The sequence below is a fragment of the Galeopterus variegatus genome, unplaced genomic scaffold (genome assembly GCF_000696425.1).
Source record: "Galeopterus variegatus unplaced genomic scaffold, G_variegatus-3.0.2 Scaffold243, whole genome shotgun sequence".
Lineage (NCBI taxonomy): Eukaryota > Metazoa > Chordata > Mammalia > Dermoptera > Cynocephalidae > Galeopterus > Galeopterus variegatus.
This window is the reverse complement of record NW_007726354.1, coordinates 1,298-25,799: the sequence shown is the minus strand read 5'-3', so window position 1 is coordinate 25,799 and position 24,502 is coordinate 1,298. Positions and strand designations below refer to the sequence as shown.

The window sequence follows — 24,502 nt, the reverse complement described above, 5'->3', positions numbered from 1 at the left end:
ATCACTGAGCTCTAAGTGAGCGCGTCCCATGAACACACTTTAATTGTGGTCTTACTTGACTTTTCTTTGGTATTTGGCACTATTTACTACTTCCATCTTTGACTATCTTGTTTCTGTGAGTTTCTTTGACACAATATTTCTGCTTTTCGCAATTCTTTATAACATACCTTTTGTCTCTTTCATAAGTTCCTGTCCACCCCTCCCCTCTGTCCCTAGTCCTTAAATTGGAGTTTCCCAGAGTTCTGTCATTGTCCCATCTCTTTGCATTCAATGGTTTCTTACTATAAACAAGTGCAATCCATGATTCTAAGTATCCACTCCACAGCAAAGACTTCCAAATCTGTAACTCCACCCTCAACCTTGCTTTAAGCAGCTGTTCTCTATATTAGGTTACTTATGTCCCATAGCATCTCAGACTCACAGTTTCTACATTTGGAAGGACTCAGTTCCCAGTGGAGGAGCTGCAGTGCAAATGAGGCAGCTGGGGGAATTTCCTGGTAGAGGAAGAGGGGAGCTGCAGTGGCAGGAGAAGTGGCACGTGTTTGGGAAGGGGTGCAGAGAGAGAACGATGGCACATTAGGATTGTGCAGCAGCACCTGCTGCAGATGTAGGCAGAGGCCACTTTGGGACAAAACTGACCACAAGAGTCTTAGATGCTGTCAGAGCAACTGAAGACAAGACAGCTAAGTTTCTCTCATATCCCTTTTTAAAATTTCTGTTATGATTTGTCTCTGTTAGAGGAATAGGTAACCTGATAGAAACATTTGATTTTCTTTCCCACCGTGATGCTTCGTCTTAGGGCCCAGGAAAAATAAAAAAAGAGCTCCAAGCTCTCTTTGACTCAGTGTCTCTGTATTAAACAGAAAATGATAGAGGAGAATCTAATTCCGATTTAATTCTGGTAGTAGTAGGCACAGGCGCCTTCATACCGTACAGTCTGCTATCCTGCTTAGTGAGCCCATTGTAGTATCGTACAGTAGCACAGTCTTGATCTAAACTTCTGTGACACAGACCTAGCTTCCTGTCTATGTCCAAGTCAGAAATGATGGAGGCAATTAAAACAGCGGCTTATTCGCAAGCAACTTTAACATCTAATCATGGTCTCCCTCATGCAGTCAGAATATGTACATCAACAATATCTTCTGGAAGAAAGTATATCTCAGATGAATGTAACTTCAGTCATCAAAAAGATGGCGATTTATGGGGGGAAATATTTGTTTATGAAGAATCTTAATCAGGGTCTAGATGTTTGAAAAGCAGGCATTGCAGCTGCTTGCGAAGACTGGCATTGAGTTGTCATCCTTCTCATTTCTTACTCTAGATAATTTATGTTCACCCAGTAATCTTAAGGACCAATTGGCCAAATTTAATGGCAGTCCATTTGAGCGAGGTAAATAGAAATGAGAATGCACTTGGAGCATGTTTGACACTACACCATTTGTTGCAATAGCTTGGTCACCAAGTATACCTCAGCTTCAATTTAGGAACAAGCTACTTGTTCTGTTTCCTTGGGAGTGGTCAGTTCCATGTCTAACTTGAGAGCCTTTGTTGAGGCAAGTACTCTGCAGCCCTCAGTGACTATTTCCACATTAAAACTTGTAAGGAGACTGATATGCCAAAACAGGGTCATTGAGTATTTTAACAGGGCTGGAAAAGAAAAATTGCCCCTTGCTACTCTATATTTCATTTTTTATGTTGTTAACTCTTATGATCAAACTTGCATTTCAGAAAGATGACAACACTCCTAGCTTAAAAATCTTTGTTAGCTTACCACAGCTTACAAAGGATTAAAATCAACATTTATCGAAGTATTGAATCATTCAGGATCTTGTGTGATTGGAAGCTTGCAGTTTCATCTGATGTCAAGAAGGGGAAACTGACACATAAACAAGTGGAGTTACAGCTCTGTGCACACAAAACTTCTCATGCTCCCCAAATCTGCGATATTTTTTGTCCTCTCTCAACCTTTGCACAAGCTGTTATCTTTACCTAGAATGTCCTTCCCTCCCTGAAATATTCTAGCTCTTTTTGTAAGATTTGACTCAAATGCCCCAGTGTCCATGAAGCCTTCTTTAATTTTCTCAGGCACTAGGATCTCATATCACATCCTCTTACAGTATCTTTAATTATATGTTAATATCCCCTGGACTGTAAACCAGAGATTAGCAAGCTTTTTCTGTAAAAGGCCACATAGTAAATCCTAGGCTTTGTGGCCATATGGTCTCTGTTGCAACCGCTTAACTCTGACATTATAGTACAAAAGCAGCCATAGATGATATGTAAATGAATGAGTGTGGCTGTGTTCCAATAAAACTTTATTTACAGAAGTTCAGTGGCTGGAAATGGTATGCGGTGGGGGGGCATAGTTTATAGACCCCTGCTCTAAGCTCTTGAGGGTATAAACTAACTCTTATTGTTGCTTTTTAAGTCACCAGAACCAGGCACAGTGTACTTATAGGCTCTCAATAAATGTTTGTTAAAGGAAAGAATGTCAATATGTAATGGCAGAAATTGACAACCAAACTGGTTATACAAAGGTGATATAGTATTTGTTTGTTCATTTCAAAGGACAAATTAGGACAAATTTTGTTATTTATATTTAAATTTTTGTTATTTATATTTTGTTATTTATATAGATGTGTCTGAAGAAATAGATTAGGTATATAAACACAATAAAACCAGAAGGAAAGAACAGATTTTAATGATTTATATCAGAAGGAAATAAATGGCTTTCTAAGGAAGGAAGTGTGAAATTAAAAATAATGTTCTTAAAGGAATTAAAGTGGATATGCAAATAAAATGGCAGTATCTTATGACTCAAATTTAATATGCTGTTTTTTCTGTGTCATCTTTTATAATTTAAAAAATATTACCTTATTTGATTATCAGAAAGTGATTGTTTGGGCACCCAGCGCTCCTGCTCTTGCTGATAAGAATGTATCATATCCTTTGGATGTGTGGGTTAGGGTTAGGAAAAGGTGAAGAGCCACTGAACTCAGATATTCTGCAGTTAAAAAGAGACTTTTTTTTTTCCCCTAGGTTGATTTGGAGTCAAATCCACAGAACCGAAGTCCTGAATCACGTCCTGGTGTTATTTATCCCAATACCAAATTTCCTCGCAAAGATAATCTCAATCCAAGACACGTGAACCTTCCTCTTCCTGCTCCCCATGCACAGTATGCAATCCCTAATCGCCATTTTCATCCACTACCCCAGCTACCAAGACCACCGTTTCCCATTCCACAGCAGCATACCTTGTTAAATCAGCAGCAGAGTAATCTGCCTGAACAACCAAATCAAATGCCATCCCAGCCAAATCAGGTAGTCCAGCAGCAAAATCAGTTGCATCAGCAGACTCAGCAGCCACCTCCTCAGCTCTCTCCTGCATATCAGGCAGGACCCAACAGTGCTTTTTTTAATAATGCAGTTTCGCATCGACCACAGTCTCCCCCTGCAGAGGCTGTGATTCCTGAGCAGCAGCCCCCTCCCATGCTGCAAGAAGGCCACAGCCCTCTGAGAGCCGTTGCACAGCCCGGCCCCATTCTTCCTTCGCATCTGAGTAACTTCCTTGAGGAGAACCCCCCAGGAATATCTATAGGGGAGGCTGTAGGTAAGTTCTCCTGTTACTGCTAGATGTGGAAAATTCAGAGAGGGTTTACCTAAAATGACATGTACTATATACAGTGTTAGTTTGGATTGATTCATTTCTTCACATAATGCCAGCAAAGATCAACCATTTAGTGTAATAATCAGAATCTAGTTCTGAATGCTGTGTAATATTAAGTATCCAGTTGATGTCAGCTTACATCATTATATAGATAAGGAAGAATCATCATCATGATCATAACTCTGGTGTCTGGCAAATTTAGAAAACATTTACTTTCTACTTAAACCAAATTACAGCTGTTTGTTTATCTTTGTGGAAAAAATCTGGTTGTAAAAACTCTTGAAAAAGTTAACTTGAAACCCCAAATGCATAGAAACTTAACTGTTTCACACATGTTTTTGCAGATCGTATACATGGGAGTGTAGCTCTGGAAACGTTAAGGCAGCAGCAAGCACGGTTACAGCAGTGGAATGAGCATCATGCCTATCTGAGTCAGGGCAGTATTCCATACCCTCACCATCACCATCCTCACCTCCAGCATCTTCCTCAGCCGCCCATTGGGTTACATCAGCCGCCAGTGAGGGCAGACTGGAAGCTCACCAGCAGTGCCGAAGAGGAAGCAGAAACAACATACTCAAGGTATTCAGCAGACTAAAAGAGCCTCTGAAACATGACCTCCCACCTCTTTCTTGAATGTTGTCCTTTTAACTTAAGTTGGACTATTGTCTCAAAGAAATTGGATGCTGGCACACTAGGCACATGCTATAAAATTCCCTTGATTAACTCTAAAATATAGAGAATTCATTTAGAAGCAACTCATGAACAAATCTAGGCATGGATGATCTGCTACACATTGTAAGTTAATCTGGCCGCTTGCTTTGTGGTCTCTTCTGCAAGAGAAAAGTACCATCACTGTGCGTGTTGGTTTTTTTTGATTCAGCGGTATTACTTACAAATAAGAGTAAAGAATAAGAACAGAAGTAAATTAGAGGTTAAAAATTAAAAATTATAAATTTATCATTAATCTTTTTCTAGTAGCACAGAATTCTACGTTCTTATAACTACAGATGCTTATGAGTGTTCAATCCTGACTCTGGGCTTGCTTTTGTGGCCCATGTCATATGAACACTATGAAGTGTGTGTTTCCTAATCCTTTCTGAATAAGGTCCACCATCATGGTGGCTTTTTATAACTTCCAGTTATCAAAGGCATGTAGAGACAAGGAGAGGTGTTTTTTAATGTGAAGGGAAAAGAAAGAAATCAGGTAATTGGGCGTATTTAGTGACTTCAGCTCAGCATCTATTGGGTGTTAATGCTTACATTTGAGATTAATTAATGCTAAGTATTATGGTTTTGGTTGTAGAAATTATACATGTAGTTGACTAAGCTCTCTTTAATGTGATTTCTTTGGTTTTCTCCTCATATTTCATTGTCTTCATCCAGGTTTCAAGATTTAATCAGAGAACTGTCTCATCGTGATCAAAGTGAAACACGGGAACTTGCTGAAATGCCACCACCTCAATCAAGACTTTTGCAATATAGACAAATTCAGACTAGGAGCCCACCAGCAGTCCCGTCTCCCCCCTCCAATACAGACCACAGTAGCAACTTTTCTAACTTTAGTGACAGCAGCAGAGACATTGAAGTAGCCAACAGCCCAGCATTTCCACAGCGCCTCCCGCCCCAGATCTTCAGCTCACCTTTCTCGTTGCCATCTGAGCACCTTGCCCCTCCTCCCTTGAAATACCTGGCACCTGATGGAGCATGGACTTTTGCTAACTTGCAACAGAATCACCTAATGGGGCCCGGTTTTCCCTATGGCCTACCTCCATTGCCTCACAGACCACCACAGAACCCTTTTGTACAAATACAAAATCACCAACATGCTATTGGTCAAGAGCCATTTCATCCGTTGTCATCCCGAACAGTGTCTTCTTCTTCGCTCCCTAGCCTAGAAGAGGTAAATGTCTTTGTTATTTTCCTTTTTGGGATTGGTTGATTGTGAAAAATATCAATATTTATTGATTTGGTAATAGGAGTGGACAGATCTTACTGAATTTAATAGTCTTTTAAAGAATAATCCTTTTTTGGAAATTATTTTTCTAAGTAATAGACCTTATTTTTATAGCAGTTTTTAGGTTTAAAGCGAAATTGAGCAGAAAGTGCAGATAGTTCCTATAAACCCCCCACTACCACCAGTTTCTCCTATTATTGACATGCTACATTAGTGCGGTACATTTGTTGCAATTATGATCCAGTCTTGATATGTTGTTATTTTTATTTATTTTCTTATTTTAATTTGTCAGTATACAAGGTAGTTGATTTTCATGTCCATTTATTGATATGTTATTATTAACTCAGTTTTACATTAGGTTTCCTCTTTATGTTGTACAGTTCTATGTGTTTTGCCTGTCATACAGAATAGTTTCACTGCCCCCAAATCCTCTGCACTCCACCTGTTCATCCCTCCCCCCCCTGAAACCCTGGCAACCCTGATTTTGTTTCTATTACCTCAAATATTTGTCATTTCTTTGTGTTGGGAAAATTCAAATTCACCTCTTCTAGCTAATTGGAAGTATACAATAAATTGTTGTCACTTTACAGTCACGCTGTAGTGCTGTAGAACACTAGATAACATCCCTCCTATCTAGCTGTACTTTTGTATCCATTAACCAACCTGTCACAATTCCCCCTTCCCCCTCCCCTTTCCAGCCTCTGGAAACTGCCATTCTTCTGTCTCCTTCTATGTGATCAACTTTCTTAGCATCTTGGAAATTATTTTAATTTCCTCCCTCTCATTATGGTGTTTCAGATTTTGTAGAATGGTCACTTGTTGAAATGTGAAGCTCCTTAAGAGTCCTTCTTGCTATTTTGGAACATTTAACATCTGAGAACTCTTTTTATTCAGGCAGCTTTGTCCCTTCTAATCTGAGGAAATGGTTTTTAGTGATTCATCTTTTTACTTTAAGTTACATTTGTTAATTACAAATTTGTTAATTAGAGCTTTCCAAAAATGTTGGCCTTTTAAACAAGTGGCTGGTTTTAAGTGCTGTGTGCTCTTTTTGCTGTCACTCATCCTGGTGTTTTGTTAGACTTAAACAATTGATACACAGTGAGATTCTGATTCCCAAATGCCAGAATTTGTAGATGTTTAATGTAAAACTGACTCTGCTAAACTAAGCATTTTAAGGTGGACTGAATTTTTATCTTAAAATACTTAGATATTTCCAAAGAGCATCTTTATGGACCTTCACTGATGTGAAAAACCTAGTAATTCCAGGTTATAAAACTCTCAGAATGGTGCCTTTTGGTGTAGACTATAAAAGTGGTGTCTAGCTGTTCTCATTAGACTTGAAGTGATTAAAGACAAGAATGTATAAAGCTGGTTGTGGTTATTATCTATCACAGATGTCTTCTTAAAACAGGGTGTAAACATTCCTAATTTTGATATATGAATAATACTTTTTGATGTTAGCTTCCCTTTTGCAGTTTCTAAGTGACTTCTAAAGGCCATTGGAAATAATGGATTCACATCTTTTATATCTGCTTATGTTATTAGTTGTTTTTTATTTCTTCGTATGGATTTGAGTTACTGTCTAATGTCCTTTCATTTCAGCCTGAAGGACTGCCTTTAGCATTTCTTGAAGGGCAGGTCTGCTAATGATATACTCTCTCAGTATTTGTTTATCTGGGAATGTCTGTTTTGCCTTAATTTTTGAAAGTTAATTTTGCCAGATTGGAATTCTTGGCTGACAGGTTTTTTTTGTTTGTTTTGTTTTTGTTTTTAAATTCCTTTTAGCACTTTGAGTAGAGCATCCCCCTACCTTCTGGCCTTCATGATTTCTGATGAGAAATCAGCTGTTACTCTTATCCGTGATCCTCGTACATAAGGGGTTGCTTCTTTTTTTGCTGCTTTCAAGATGCTCTCTTTATCATTGGCTTTCAACGGTTTGATTGTATGTGTCTTGATGTGGATCTCTGAGTTTGTTCACTTGGATTTCATTGAACTTCTCGGATGTATAATGTTTTTCATCAAATTTGGGATGTTTTTGGCTATCAGTTTTTCAAATACTCCTGTCCCTTTTTCTTCACTTCCTCTGGTTCTTCCATTGTGTGAAGGTTGGTGCTTAATGGTGTCCCATTGGTCTCAACTCTGTTCATTTTTCTTCATTCTTCTATTCTGTTTCTCAGATTGGCCAATCTCAATTGACCTATCTTCAGGTTTGCTGATTCTTTCTGGTCTTCTTTCTCTTCTTTCTGGTCACATCTGCTATTGAACCCCTCTAATGAGTTTTTCACTTTAGTCATTGTACTTTCCAACTCCAGAATTTCTATTTGATTCTTTATTGTAATTTCCATCTCTTTATTGTATTCTCTTTTAGGTGAGACATCAGACTTCTGGTTTCCTTCAGTTTTATAGACATGGTTTCTCTTAGTTCTTTTAACTTATTTAAAGTTAATAAGTTCCCTGATTGAGAATCTTTATCTTCTAAGACCAATGTCTAGGCTTCATCATGGAAAGTTTCTGGTTGCTTTTTTCATGCTCTTTTGACTTTCTTTTTTTTTTTTCACCTGTTGGCCATGCTTTCTTCTTTCTTTGCATGCCTCGTAATTTTATGTTGATAACTGGACATTTTGAATAGTATAATATGGCATTTTGGGAAATAAAATTCTGCCCTGCCCGGGGTTTGTTGTTGCTGCTGGTTGGTTGGTTGTTTAGGGACTTCTCTGAACTGATTTTGTAAAGTCTGTATTTGTCATTAGTGACCTCTGAAGTGTGCATTCCATTAGCTTAATGGTTAGCTAATCATTACACAGATTACCTTAAATGCCTGGAACCAAAAACATCTCAGTTTTTGCAGAGGTATGTGTATGTGTGTTTGGGCACACCTTCAACACTCAGTGAGACAGCTTACATCTCTACCTTAGCCTTCACTTCCTGCTTCCACAGAGCCTTAAGATCAGCCAGAGGTGAGAACTTAGGGCTTTTTCAGGTCTTTCCTAAGCACGTGCACAGCATCTGTGTGGACTTCTGGATCCCAAGGAATATGTCAGAACTTTTCAAAGCCCTTATTCCCCAAACCATCTTATTCTCCAGCCTTTCCTCTCAAGCTTTTTGGTTAGTCTATTTTTTGGTCCAACTTTTATCCATTGCCTCAGGCAGCAGTGACTAAAACATTTGCCTGTAAATGTTTTTGATTTGGCCCCTTTAGCACTGGGTGAGTTCAGAGTTAAATGAGATGAGGCAAATCTTTTGATTGAGCCTTTTAGAGCACCACCAGACAGGTCAAAACAAATCTTTACAATTATTTGAGAATGAGGCCCATTCTGCTCCCTCAGGTACTAGTACTGGTTCTTATTTTCAAGGCTACCACTGAGCGGGAGAGCAGGGGATGAGACTAGAGTAAGTTAAAATACCACAAAGCTTGCTATTCTTAGGAAATTCCCGTTTTTATTGATTAAGAGTTCCTCTGGTTGCTGCAAGCTTTTAGTTAGGTTTCCAGAAAGTTGATTATGACAGCTTTTGCCAGTTTTTTCATTGCTTTTATGGAGGGATGGGCTTTGGAGTTTCTTACTCCACCATTTTCACTGAACTCACTAATGTTTTGATTTTTATTTTGCCAAATGAGTTCAAAATATGTAGGGAAAACTATGTGCCAGAATTGTTATAAGGTTTTATAAAGTTTTGTACTTTACTAAATAATACTTAATCCTGAATAATCTACTTTAATCATTGATCTCTTAAATGGTTCTTAATTTTGGAATTTAATTTCTTTATACCCTGGTGCTCTTAATATTTAGTATTTCTATTTAGCTGTGAATTTGTATGTGAATAAATATCTTCAGTTATCAGTGGGTTCTTAGAGTGAAATTACTTTTGCAAAAACATTTGGTCACTTTTATTTTTGTGTATAAGATTCACAAATGATGACTAACCTTGCAGCACTGAAAAAATTGTTTGACAAGGAAAATATTTTTACCACATTTCAGATTTTGACATTTTCAGTGTATTAGGATAACTTTTGTGTGGTCAAAATGATTTTGAATGAATCATCTCACAGAATGAATGGTTTATGTGCTTGCTGTTTATTTCCAGCCTTTTAAAATCATTTTTTTTTTTTAGCATTAACAATATAGTAAAATGTCTTATTTCCTTCTCTACTGTGGATTCTTTTTTTGTGAGAACCCTTGGTAGATTAATCACATGTTGGATGAAAACATGTAGATGTTAGCTTAACAGCTAACTTGAATAGAAATGGTTTTTCATATTCTGTTTACTAGTTTTATCCTTCTATAGTAATTTTGATTTTCTTTTGACAAATGAAATACTTGGTCAGCACGTAAACGGAGACATTAGAGAAATTATTTGTAATTTTACTATACAAAGATAGCTACTGTAACACTTAGCCCTTCCTAGCACTCATACATATGAATGTGTGATCAGTTAATGGAGGTGGATTACCTGTTGGGGAACTTGAAAAAATTTTTTTTCCAAAATCGCTATACCCACCCCAACCTTCACATCAAACCTTTCTTTCCACTATGTTAAGGCATCCCGAATGGGATCAAGGAAGAAAAGTATAGTTTATATATTTAAACAGCCTACGGTCCTACGAGACTGAAGTGGTGATGGAGAAATAAAGGGCCTTTCTGTCAGAAATATTTTTCTTTTGCAGGCTAGGGATCTTTTTCTAAAATTTTTGTTTGGGGGCCCTTGTCTTTGAACTTACTGTATAGAAATTTCCCTCTGGTGGGAGAAGGGGAATCTGAAATTGTCCAGAATGCATTTTATTGCAGTCAGTTAGCATGCTCTATAGTTTTCTGAATTTAAATCACGTAAAGAGGCTTGGATTTGTCATCACACTCGGATTATTTTAGCAAATACATCAAATTGTTAATGGTTGTTAAGGTTGCTGAGAAATTATGTTTGGACATTTTAATATCAAAAAGTTAAAATGTATTCTCATTGACAAAGGCTTTGATTTATTGAAGACTTTAAAATAAATCTTGGAACTTTGTAAACAGGGCCGTAACTATCATTTATTTTAACTCCCTCTTTTGAAAAAGAAACTGAGGCACAAAGATGTTAAAGGACTTGCAACTTAATTAAAGTGGAGCTAAGATTCCTGACTTTCAGTCCTGTGCTGTTTCTGGAGAATCAGACTGCTCTTCAGATATCATTATACCATGAGTAAAGTCTATTTCTGGAAAATGAGAAATGATTGCAATTACACAGAACTAGATGTGGGGGGAAAAGCAAAATTACGGTCTTCGGTACAGAGAATTAGATCTTCAGTCATACAAATTTTCCTTTTTTTTCCTTGTGTTATAGAAAGAGAGATTGTTCATTTTAGAATTCTTGATCTTTTAAATCTATCCAGTACTAGGTGCTAAATGTTTGCTGAAATCATTAATTTAGAGATATCAAATATCAGAAAATTAACTATAAGCATGTAATTAATTTCTCAATATTCTATAACAGTAAAACAAAAATTCTCTGGCATTACATTTCTTTTCAAAAGCTGGAAAATATAATTATGATTCTTCAGAGAAGATGCAAATAGTTATGAGTTGAAAAGTAAACTTGTGCTGTGAATTATTTTATTTCCTACTCAAACTGACATTTTCTCATTCTAAGAAGTGTCATGCTGGGCCGGCCAGGTGGCGCACTGCTACAGTGCGCCACTTGGGAGTGTGGTGGCGCTCCCGCCGAGGGTTCGGATCCCACATACAGACCGGTTCCCGCTCACTGGCTGAGCGAGGTGTGGGGGCAACACCGAGGGTTGCGATCCCGTTGCCGGTCCCGGTCTGGTACGGGCGCGACACTGAGGGTTGCGATCCGTTGCCGGACACGAAAAAAGACAAAAAGGAAAAAAAAAAGTGTCATGCTCTATAATTGGTAACTTGACTGTTTCATATTCAAGAAGAGTAAACAAGACAGAGTCAAGGTAGCTCAAAATGTCAGAGCAGTGAATCTGACTTTTTCTTTTAGATGTAATATTGCATTTGTTCTAGTATCTCCTCTATTACCTGTGTTTGGATGTAAGAAAATATTATTGCTTGGTGGGAAAATACTATTTGCAAATTATAAGTGCCCTTGCCCATGAGATGCTTCAAATGGTATTTTTCTTTATTTAGACCTAAATTGATTTTAATGCACTTTGCCGCAAAGTCACATTCATTTTAGTATACCTTTCTTATAAGAAAAACAATAACAAAGCCCAGAAATAACTGTAATACAGTTTTGGAAATTAAGATAAAGCTTGCTTTTATTATTATGATTGAATTTTATGAACTTAATATATTAAAGTTGCTTTAAAAATTCTATTAAGATAATGCAGTTTATTTTAAAAAGTTATTACTTTGATTTTTCCTTTGGTTGCTTGTGCTTTTGGGGTTGTACTCATGAAGTCTGTGCCCAGTCCTACTTCCTGGAGTGTTTCCCCTATGTTTTCTTTAAGGAGTTTTATTGGTTCAGGGGGTATATTTAGTTCTTTAATCCATTTTGAGTTGATTTTGGTATATAGTGAGTTTCATGGTATGGGTCTAGTTTCATTCTCCTGCATATGGATATCCAGTTATCCCAGCATCATCTGCTGAAGAGGCAGTCTCTTACCCAGTGTATAGGCTTGGTGCCTTTGTCAAAGATCAGATGGCTGTAGGTGTACAGGTTGATTTCTGGATTCTCTATTCTATTCCATTGATCAGTGTGTCTGTTTTTATGCCAGTACCATACTGTTTTGGTTATTATAGCTTTATAATATAGTTTAAAGTCAGGTAGTGTTATGCCTCCTAAAGTCATGTAGTGTTATGCCTCCAGCTTTATTAATATTATTATTATTATTTTTTGCTCAGAATTGCTTTGGCTATTCATAGTCTTTTGTTATTCCATATAAATATTAGGATAGTTTTTTCCGTTTCTGAGCAAAATATCATTGGAATTTTGACGGGGATTGCATTGAATTTGTATATCACTTTGGGTAGTATGGACATTTTCACAATGTTAATTCTTCCAATCCAAGAGCATGGGATATCTTCCCATCGTCTTGTGTCCTGTTTTATTTCTCTCAAGAGTGGTTTGTAGTTCTCATTGTAGAGATTTTTCACATCCTTGGTTAACTTTATTCCTAAGTATATTATTTTTTTGGTGGCCATTGTAAATGGGCAGGCTTTCTTGATTTCTTTTTCTGCATGTTCACTATTGGAGTATAGAAATGCTACTGATTTTTGTGTGTTGATTTTGTATCCTGCAACTTTGCTGAAATCATTATCAACTCTAAGAGTTTTTTTGTAGAGGCTTTAGGCTGTTTGACATATAGGATCATGTCATCTGCAAACAGGGACAGTTTCACTTCATCTTTTCCAATCTAGATGCCCTTTATTTCCTTCTCTTCTCTGACTGCTCTGGCTAGTACTTCAAATGCAATGTTGAATAGGAGTGGTGAGAGTGGGCATCCTTGTCTAGTTCCTGTTTAGGATGATATTGGCAGTGGGCTTATCATATATGGCTTTAATTATGATGAGATACTTTCCGTCTATACCTAACTTGTAGAGAGTCTTTATCATGAACGAATGTTGAATTTTGTCAAATGCTTTTTCAGCGTCTGTAGAGATGATCATATGGTCTTTGTCTCTGATTTTATTGATGTTGTGTTTCATAACATCATGATTTGATTATGTTGAACCAACCTTGCATCCCTGGGATGAATCCCACTTGATCATGGTGTATAATTTTGTGTATGTGTTGCTGTATTCTGTTAGCTAGTATTTTATTGAGGATTTTTGCATCTATATTCATCAAGGATATTGGCCTGCAGTTTTCTTTTTTTGTTGTATCTTTGGTTTTGGTATCAGGGTGTTGTTTGCTTCATAGAATGAGATTGGGAGAATGGCCTCTGCTTCAATCTTTTGGAATAGTTTGTAGAGAATTGGTATCAATTCCTTGAAGGTTTGGTAGAATTCTGCTGTGAATCCATCTGATCCTGGGCTTTTCTTTGTTGGGAGCCTTCTGATAACAGCTTCAATCTCTTTTATTGTTATTGGTCTGTTCAGATTTTCTACATCTTCTTGGCTCAGTTTTGGTAGTTTGTGTGTGTCCAGAAATTTATCTGTTTCCTCCAAATTTTCAAATTTTTGGCATATAGTTGTTTATAGTAGTCTCTAATGATTTCTTGTATTTCTGAGGTATCAGTTGTAATATCACCTTTTTCATTTCTAATTTTTGTTATTTGGGTCTCCTCTCTTCTTTTTTTAATTAGCCATGCTAATGGTCTGTCAATTTTATTTATCTTTTCAAAAAACCAGCTTTTTGAGTCATTGATCTTTTGTATTGTTTTTGGATTTCTATTTCATTAAGTTCTTCTCTGATCTTAATGATTTCTTTCCGTCTGCTAACTTTGAAAAGTTATTACTTTAAAATAATATAAAAGAAATATGAAGAATGTCATAGTTATCTAGGCAAGAGATGATGGTGTCATGGACTATGATGTTAGCAGGGGAAATGGTGAGAAGTAAGTAAGTTCAGGAACTACTTTGTAGGTAGAACCTACAGGAATTCCTGATGGATGAGATATGCTTTGAAATGAAATAAGATTTAAAGTTGGGTTCCTCTGTCCTTCTAGACACATTTCAGTTGCCAGTAGCCCCTTGTGGCTAGGCACTGCCTTACTGAACAGCACAGATAGAGAATATCTCGGTTGTCACAGAAGGGTCTTTGGACAGCATCACTCTAGAGAAAGACTCACATTCTTCAGCTGTGTGAAATTGTCTTATTTTATTTCTTTGATAATTTTCTACCATCTCTTTTTTCTGTTTCTCACTGCCTGAAACTTCTGTTGATAAGATATTAGACCTCCCGGATTCTCTAAATCTTTTTTTCCTGTCACATTTTGAAATCCTCGTATTTTTTTCCTACTTTCGGAAGGATTTCCTTGATTTAATCTACAAGCCCTGCTATTGCATTTTATACTTGAGCTCTTGAATTTAAAATTTTCAGGAGTTCTTTATTCTCAGAGCTTTCCTTTTTCATAACATCTTGTTTTTGTTTTATGATTGCAGTGCCTTTTCTGAGAATACCTATTAGATGATTCATTGTTGTTTTGTTTTAGATTTTTAGTAAGAACTAAATGGATATTTTAAAAATATTTTTAAAACATCATTATTTTTTATTGGGCCTCCCTTTTTTTTATTTGTTTATCTGTAATCACCTTTTATTCTGAAGACCCCCCCTTAAATATCTGGTAACTCTTGATTATCTGTGTCACTAAAAACCAACTTGGGAGTTTTATGTATGTTGCAGGATTTATTGCCTGGCAGGCCTTTCCTGGGGAACTTTTCCATGCTTGAATAAAATAAAAAACAATAGCAAAAAAATCAATAAAACTCAAGATTGGTTCCTTGAAAAGGTAAATGTAACTGATAAACCACTAGCAAGATTGACAAAGAAAAAAAGAGAAGACACAAACTACCAGTATCAGGAGTGAAAGAGGAGATATCACTACAGACCCACTAGACATTAAAATGATAATAATAAGGTAGTACTACAAACAACTCTGCAGGTAAATTCAACAACTTTGATGAAACGGACCACTTCCTTGAATGCACAAATTACAAAACCCCACAAAGATGAAATAGATGGCCCATGAGTAGTCTTATAACAGTTAGAGAAATTAAATTTGTAGTTTAAAACCTTCCAAAAAAGAAGTCTCCAGGCCCAGATGGTTTCACTACTGAATTCCTCCAACAATGTAAAGAAGAAAAACCACCAATTTACACAATCTTAGAGAATAGAAGAGAAGGGAACACTTCTCAATTTATTCTGTATGGCTAGCATTACTCTGATATTGAAACTAGACAACAACAGTACAAAAAAGAGAAAACTACAGACAAGTTTCAGTGAATATCAGTGCAAATATCCTCAACAAAACATTAGAAAATTGAATTCAGAAATATATAAAAAGAATAATACACTATGACCATGTGGGGCTTCTCCCTGGAATGCAAGACTGATGTGGTATTCGAAAAATAAATCAATGTAATCCACCATACCTAGTAGTTTAAACAGAGAAATCACATGATATCAGGAGACACCAAAAAATAAAAAAATAAAAACCCCACCACCCATATACATTTGACAAAATGCGACATACACTCATGGTAAAAACTCTTGGCTAACTAGAAATAGTAGGGAACTTTCTGTACCTGTTGAAGGAGATCTGTAAAAATCCTGCAGCTACCCTCATACTTAATCATGAGAGACTGAATGCTTCTTTCTAAGATAGGAACAAGGTAAGATGTCTCCACTCAACACTCCAACATTGTACTAGAATTCTTAGCCAGTGCAATAAGGCAAGGAAATAATAGTCATAGGGATTGAGAAGGAAGAAATAAAACTATCCTGTTCATAACTGCATGATTGTCAATATAGGAAAAAACCCAAGAAATCTCTCAAAAAATAAACAGCAAAAAACCTATAATGTGAGTTTTGTAAGGTTACAGGTATAAGGTCAACACACAAAAATCAATCACATTTTTATATACTAGCAATGTACAATTGAAAATCAAAATATAAAAGCCAATACCATTTATAATAGCTCAAAGAAAAATGAAATACTTAGGTGTGAATGTAACAAAACCTGTACAGGATCTGTATGCTGAAAACGACAAAACTCCTAAAATGTAATTTATTTGGTGTATAAATCATTTTATTCATTTGCCATCAAGATTTCTCTGCCTGTGCTCAAATTACCTTTAAGGACAGATTCTGAAGTAGCAAACCATTTTTTATGCATTTACCTTCATCTATGTTATATGAAATAGATGTACCAGTAGACCATTTTTATGTATATTATCTTCAATATATCTGTCTAATTTTAAAAACATTAAAACAATTTTGTTTCAGTTCTCTTTTTCTGACATAAAAGATCAGTCGTATTCATAATGTGATTTGAAATTGAATTTCATATTTCATCTACACATTCATCTCTGTCAATAGCTGCTTAGGAACTGTTATGGATATATTATGCAATACTTCCTCAGATCCTGCTGTATGTGTCAACTGAGTGATTTTTTTTTTTTTGGATTTCAGTTTGGAAGATGTAAGTGATACACATTTTCTATAAAGTTTAATAGAATATTGTCTCCTCTTACATAAGCCTTTTGTTTCTTTCTAATTTTTAGTTTTCCTCATATAAGCCTGTGGTTCATATGTCTATTCATTGCAAAAAGTTGTTTGCTTATACTACTGGTTTATGTATGTTAATTATTTAAGGAAAAAGGGCTTATAAAGTTAATGCCTGAAATTCATTTATCTAGTGCTCTGTATCACTGGGAGATTTGATTATTACAACCTGCTGTTTCTGAGGCTGTGTAACTGACATTAGTTTTGTATTTTAGTATTCACACATAGACTTTAGAATGGGACCCCCTGCAGATTGTGACTGGGCTAAACACTCAGGGTAGGGTAATAAAAAGAAACACTTCATTTCGGCTTCAAGAGCTAATCGTCTTCATCACAAACCTTGACAAAAAAGACACTGCACAAGCTGTGGTGCTTGAACATTCAGGGGTTGTCTGGGCATACAGAACATAAAGCAGTTTAGAGAGACTGGTTATTCTACTCAGTACCTTAATTTAATGACCTAGACAAAGAAATTTCAAATGTGCTGATTAAATTTGTAATTGACACTAAGCTAATTAGGATGGTTAATATTCTAGAAAACCATAATCCAATTCAGAATGATTTTGACCATTGAAAAAAATTGCCGTTAAAGCAGAGTAAAATTAAAAATGAATTTAAACATTATGCTTAGAGACAGAAGATCAATAAAAATATATGTGAAAAGGATGGCAATTATGAGAAATACATATGAGAGAAGGTTAACTAGATGGCAGTATTACCTCTCACCTTCCTTATCCAGTATCTAAGACTCTGGAAACACAGAAACGACCTGGGCACTCATAGCTTTAATAGTGGCAATTGTTCTCCTCCCACCTTTTCCTACCTTTCTGCACAAGGGTAGCCAGTCCAGACCCGTTCCCTTCCCTGGTTTATATGCTAGCGGTTCTATTGGTTTTGACCTTGTACTCTCAATACTTACACCCACAGTTTCCCCCATCTAATTGGCTGACAGTGTCTGCTGGTGCTGTTTTAGATTTCCAAAAACATCTTGCTATTACTGTGCCAATTTATCTGTCTCTTTCCTTTGTAATCCAATCTCTAGTTCCTGGTTTCCAATTATTGCTAACAACAATAGTAAAAGAAAGATTCCTCAGAATCATAATTGACTACAAACTGAACAGCAAATTAATTATTATTGGGGAAAAAAAGAAAACAGCAAAGAAAGCCAATCTCTGTCACCTAAGACCAAATATGTAATCTTAACTTTATATGTTATATTGAAAGAATTATGTAACAATGAACCCACGTAGATGTGTCAAAACTGTTCTAAAAGCCGTGCATCCTTAACTCATTTCATTCTTACGACAGTCCCAAGAGGTGGGTACTGTGGGTGATTCATTCTATACATGAAGTTCCCAAGAGGTTAAGTCACTTGCCTGAGATGACACTGCTGGTGAAAGGCAGAGCCTGAAGTCTAACCCAGTTAGTCTGGCTCTAGAGGGCTGACCCCTAACCACTATTCTACACTGCCTTGCTATTGGAGGTGACACTGGATATAGGCCACAAGCACCAGGCAGGAACAAACTGGAGAGCACTTAGATAAAAATAAAAAATCTTTAAATGGCTGGTAAATAAATCATGTTAGGAGGGTTAAAGGAATTTGGGTTTTGCAAATTTAGGAAGTTTAGGGAAGAGAAAATATAAGGAGTGAGTTAATTGAGTTTCAAACACATAGAGGATTTTTTCAAGAAAGTAGTTAGTATCTTGTGTCAATTGAAGATCGACTAAAAGAAATGCTGTGAAGTCCAATCAGGAATGTTGATGTTGGATAGGAGGAACCATGTCTTGCTGTCAGATCTAAGGAAAAATAAATTGGGAGGTTGTGAAGGCTCGGGCCCAAGACATAAGTCTAGAATGGATGACTCTGATGAAGATGGCTACTATTCAATTGACTTGCGACTATACTTTGTCTCTTTAATTCTGAGCAGATGCGATCATTCTTATTCTTAATCTGCCATTACCTAAAATGTTAATAGAATTTCAGAACTGAAGACATTTGCGACTATACTTTGTCTCTTTAATTCTGAGCAGATGCAATCATTCTTATTCTTAATCTGCCATTACCTAAAATGTTAATAGAATTTCAGAACTGAAGACATCTAGTTCAACTACCATATTTTACAGACAAGAAAACAATCAGAAATCAGATGTGTGTTGTTATAGGATGGACTATGTAGTAAGGGACAGAACTGAGCTTTGAACCCAGGTCTCCTGACATCATGTTCAGAACTCAGGCTGCCTTGTTTTTGGCTTGGGGCAGAGGGTAAGGAAGGGAGAGTTTCACAGTCACAGAAGATAATAGTCTTGAGAATTTCTACTTGATATAGTGAGATTGCTATGGACCTGAAAGGGGGAGGGGTGTGGAATAAGGTGCACTGATTTATGAAATGTCCTTTTTTTTTTTTTTTAATGTAGTATGAACCCAGAGGACCTGGTCGGCCCTTGTACCAAAGAAGAATCTCATCTAGCTCAGTCCAGCCTTGTTCTGAAGAAGTAAGAACTCCACAAGATAGTCTGGCTCAGTGTAAGGAGCTTCAGGACCACGGTAACCAATCTTCTTTCAACTTTTCATCCCCGGAGTCCTGGGTAAACACCACCTCATCTACCCCCTATCAGAACATTCCATGCAATGGATCCAGCAGGACAGCTCAGCCCAGAGAGTTAATAGGTAAGATGGTGGGTGATTTTTAAAACTCTGTAATTTTAACTCCTTAGCTCCCTGCCCCCTCAATTTACGTTATTATCTTTGCATTTAATGCCCATAGCTGGTAGGTGTGCCCCAGGCATACATATTAATTTAGAACTATATTGATTCCATTTATGGTCCATATTTGGAAACTGATCATTTCATCATTTTGACCTATGATTGAAGGAAAGAAGTAATGAAACTTAAAACTTTTAAAAAAAATTTTTTTAAAAATTTTTTTGTCTTTTTCCGTGTCTGGCAACGGATTGCAACCCTCAGTGTCGCCCCCATACCGGACCGGGACCGGCAACGGGATCGCAGCCCTCTGTGTTGCTCCCGCGCCTCGCTCAGCCAGTGAGCGGGTTTTTTTTTTTTTTTTTTTCCTTTTTTTGTCTTTTTTCGTGACGGGCAACGGGATCGCAACCCTCCGTGTTGTGCCTGCACCTCGCTCAACCAGTGAGCGGCCGGTCTGTACGTGGGATCCGAACCCTCGGCGGGAGCACCGCCGCACTCCCAAGCGGCGCACTATAGCAGTGCGCCACCGGGCTGGCCCCTAACTGATCTGTTTTTGATCATGGGCCATATAACAGTATTTTTAGAACAATAGACATGGTAGGACAAAAACCATTTAGAAGACTTTGCTTTTGTTTCCTGGCAAGCGACATTGTCATTTTAATCTTTAAATGTTCATTAATACTTAGTATGTGTAAGCTGCTGTACAGTATTTTGCCTGGTTATGTTATCATATTTGAATTTTCTGAGAAATACCTAAATTACAAATTAGTGATGATAATTTGGTTGTTTGGGTTACCTTTTGGTTGTTTTGTTCATTATAATTTATTTTAAAGATAACATCATTTTTTTCCTTTTGTTTTTTCTACCTACATTTTAGGATAGCTTTTGGCCAAAATAAATAACAATGTGAACTAAGCTGATAAGGTAGAAAGTTCCTGAATAAATGCCCAAATCTCATGTCACCTGTGGTATCTTTTCTGCAAATATAGAATGATTATCTTCTTCATTGCTAGGAGACAAATTGTAGTATTTTTTAGTTTAACGTAACACTTAGTGACTTTGAATTAATTTTGACAATAGTTTTTTTTAGAGAAATGTAGCAGTGGTACGTAAGCCAAAAAAATCGCCATACAGGAGACTTCTTTCTGAATTTTGAGATTTATTTCTTGAGCTTGAAGAAAAGTATATTATATTGGTTTGAAATTGAAAAGAGAGATCACTGTGTTAGACATGGATATGTTTTCTCCACAATTAAATTATAAGCTTGAGAGCAGAGACCATGTCTTTGAACTTTTTGAACTTTGAATTTCCCATTTTGGCGCTAAACACACACTTCAGGCTCTTGGTAAACGCTTGCTGAGTAAGGAGATAATGAAAACAGACTGTGTGCAGTCGAGGGGGTGGTCCAGTCGCACTGTGGTGGTGGTGGTTGGGGGGGGCTTCTCCAACACAGGTGTCCAGTCGCACTGTGGTGGTGGTGGTGGTGGTGGGGTTTCTCCAACACAGGTGTTTGAACAAAAGCAATCTGGTTTCTGTTCACTTACCTCGGTGACAAAGCATACTTTATCAGACATTTTCTTTTAATAAGTGAGATGAAAATTTAAGATTAGATAGAGATGTGTATTTTGAAAAATGTTCTTAGTTGTAAGATTAGTAAAAGTAATAGTCTTAGAGAATGGTTTCTTTCATTTGGAATATATACAATATATCTAATTAATAGAGATCTTGCATTCATGGTTAGATAAGTACACAGGCATTAGGTTAAACTGCCTCAAATATTATTTTCTAAGTATTTATTATTTAATTGAAAACATTTTAAACTCTAATTACATTGTTTTGAAAATGAGAACTTGGTTAAATAAATCTTAGTAAAGTTAATAAAAATAGTAAGTTCTGGAACAGCCAATACTGTTATTTTATGTATTGTGTTAGACAGTGCAGGCCACTTTTATATTGAAATATTTGTTAAACTAATGTTTTTGAAAGCAATTGCTTTGTTCAAAAAACTAGTGATATGTAGAGGAAAAGTGATGAATGTTCTAGAAAGATGTTAGATGCTTTAAAGTAATTTTGAACAATTTAATGAATTTTTAAAGTTTTAAAATAGTAGTATGAAATTAGCATATTGAATAAGTTAAATTCTAAAACTAAACAAAATATTTTCACCTTAACCTTTAAATTCTCATTTTATGTTTATATGGGCAAACGTGTTTCTGATGTTAAAATGCTTTGTTTAAACTTTGTTGTGTTAGGTATGATGTAGCTTCTGTTGAGCATTACCAATATGTTTTAGTGAAAATCAACCATTATAGTTTGTGTTTTAAAAAGAATTATTAGTAGAGTTTCTTATGGTGTCTATTTTTTACTTATTTCGAACTCAAGGATAGAGCAACTTCACCTAAATATCTGAAGACCAAAAGATCTAAATATCTGGTTTTCCTCTATTTGGCGATTGTGTTCATTGCAAGAAACAGAAACAGAAACCGACCCAAATTAGCTCAAGTGAAAAGAATTTTATTGGAAATAGGTACAGGAAGGCCAGTTGGATTCATGAGAGGAACTGGATAGTTTTCTGGTAGATGCATGTAATCCATGTAAAGTACATAGCACAAAGTGCCTCGCCTGTAGTAAACACAGTCATGAGACATGTAATGATGTCCCCCCATGCGTGTTGACTGTGGTCCCATAAGATTATGGTTCCGTAATTTCACTATACCTTATCTATGTTTAGATACACAAACTCTTACCATTGTAGTACAGTTGCCCACAGTATTCAGTACAGTAACATACAAACATAGCCTAGGAGCGATAGGTCGTATCATATAACCTAGGTATGTAGCAGTCTACACGACCTAGGTTTGTGTAAGCATACTCCAGGGTGCTCGCACGACAAAGTCGCCTAACGACGCATTTCTCGGGACCTGTCCCCATCATTAAGTGATGTATGACTGTACTCAGATACTAGATGTGATTATCATAACATCCCTCTCAGGGCCCTGTGGCTTCCTCTACTCCTTGCTTCTGCTTTTCTTTGTAGATTAGTCTTCTAATTGCTCCACTTCTCCATGTGTTTTTTAACTGGCTTTGGGTTGCCACAGTACCTTGACTCCATATAATCTAGCTAAAGATCTCAATTTCTCTCTCCCCCTCCTCCCCACCGCATGCGCGCGCACACACGCACGCGCGCGCGCGCGCACACACACACACACACACACACTTCTGGGAGAAGGAATCTGGCCCAGTTTGGATCAAGTATGGTCCAGTGTTGTGAGTGGAACACTCTTTAAGACATGGACACAAGGAGGGAAGAACCAACCTATCTAGCGCTCTAATAAGTGTTATATTATCTGCTTTTAGCTCCACCCAAGACTGTCAAACCCCCTGAGGATCAACTGAAGTCTGAAAACCTTGAAGTGTCCAGTTCCTTCAACTATAATGTGCTGCAGCATCTCGGCCAGTTTCCACCCCTCATGCCCAACAAGCAGATCGCGGAGTCGGCCAACAGCAGTAGCCAGCAGAGTTCTGGGGGGAGCAGGCCCGCCATGTCTTATGCCAGCGCTCTGCGGGCCCCTCCCAAGCCCAGGCCCCCACCTGAACAGGCCAAGAAGAGTAGCGACCCTCTGTCTCTGTTCCAGGAACTTAGCCTGGGGAGCTCGTCGGGCAGCAATGGCTTTTATTCTTATTTTAAATAATCACTTTTTTTCCCTCAAGGGAGAATGTTTTAATTTCTGTTTGTACCAATAGAATTAAGGTAGTTGGACTTCATCTATAGATGCACAGTTCCTTTGTTTTAATATTAAATATGTTCTCACTTAATTGCTTTGCTGCTAGACTTGCAACTAATTTTTTAAAAGTATATTCCATTATTTTGCATTTTTGATGTGTCAGAATTTTGACAGCTTTTATGTAGAATAAAAATATTTTTAAATTTGTGTATTGTTACATATGTTTGCATCAAGCTAGCAGCTAAGAGGTTAATTGTGCAACTATAAAAAAAGAAAAAAAGTTTGTCTAAAATGTATTTAAAAAGAAAAAAAAAATTGTAAGTAGCATTTACATTTATTCAATAATATTACCATATGCTGGGTTTCTGTACCAGAAATGGCCAGTTGATGTACAAATGTATGTTATTTTTGCTTAAATTCATTTAAAATTTTTTAAAATAAAGGAGCAGCATCTTCTAAATACTTTAAGTTTATCAGCTTTTTTTTTTTGTGACAGGATGCTGCATTCTAAAACTTTTATAGTTTTAGACTACGTATTTTGTGCTGTTGTAATCTCCATCCACCGTAGGATAGAGTTAAAGGCATTCTTTGCAGGTGTATTTTGTATGTCACTGTTTTTTGAAATGTGAAAAAACATTGGCATACTTAGTTATTTTTTAGACAAGCTACACTTGAAGCTTGTTTTTAATGTTAATTTGATAGTGTGTTTTTTTTAAACAAATCATGAAGCTGAAAAATTTTTAGGATTGTTGGTGCTTTGTAGACTTGATAACTATTTTAAAAATGCGTGAATTTAGTAAAATCTTTTTTTTTTTTTTTTCTCACTATGCATGTGTAAATGTTTGTAACCTGGCATTTTCCCTTTTTCCAGTGGTATAAAGAATTGTGCCGCTTTAAGGTTTGGTTTTTTTTTTTTCCCCCCTCCAGTAAAAATTTTGGTACCTTATTTGATGTTTACATTAAAATGTGACATTATATATGGCAATTCAAATATTTTGCTAGCTGTCTTGTTTGAGGAACATCATTAAAGAAGAAATACAATGTTTGTCAAAAATGTATGAAAATTCATCAAAATCTGGGGCAGAAAACTACCCTTGTTTTTCAAGTCTTTCAGTTCTTCTAAAATACCCCTACTGAACTTGTATAAAAATATAAAATTTAAATAGCTATCTTAAATATTCTACAGTCTGACAGTTGTTTTGAATGAACTTTGGTAAAACCCAAAGGAAAATGTTTACCCTCTTTAAACTTGTCGTCTTGTCACACATTTGAAGCCATGCATGTCCTTA

The 24,502-nt window shown here is 36.6% G+C and overlaps 1 protein-coding gene across 1 annotated transcript in view; it reads left to right on the top strand.

The window, feature by feature from the left end:
- Positions 1-24,267, top strand: part of HELZ (helicase with zinc finger) — a 146,325-nt gene extending 122,058 nt beyond the window's left edge. Inside the window, exons 28-32 of the mRNA XM_008566462.1 lie at positions 3,040-3,610; positions 4,012-4,246; positions 5,051-5,567; positions 19,203-19,455; positions 22,846-24,267. Coding sequence (XP_008564684.1) covers positions 3,040-3,610; positions 4,012-4,246; positions 5,051-5,567; positions 19,203-19,455; positions 22,846-23,180 — 1,911 coding nt within the window. The 3' untranslated portion in view covers positions 23,181-24,267. The remainder of the gene's footprint in view (positions 1-3,039; positions 3,611-4,011; positions 4,247-5,050; positions 5,568-19,202; positions 19,456-22,845) is intronic.
- The last annotated feature ends 235 nt before the right edge of the window (positions 24,268-24,502 follow it).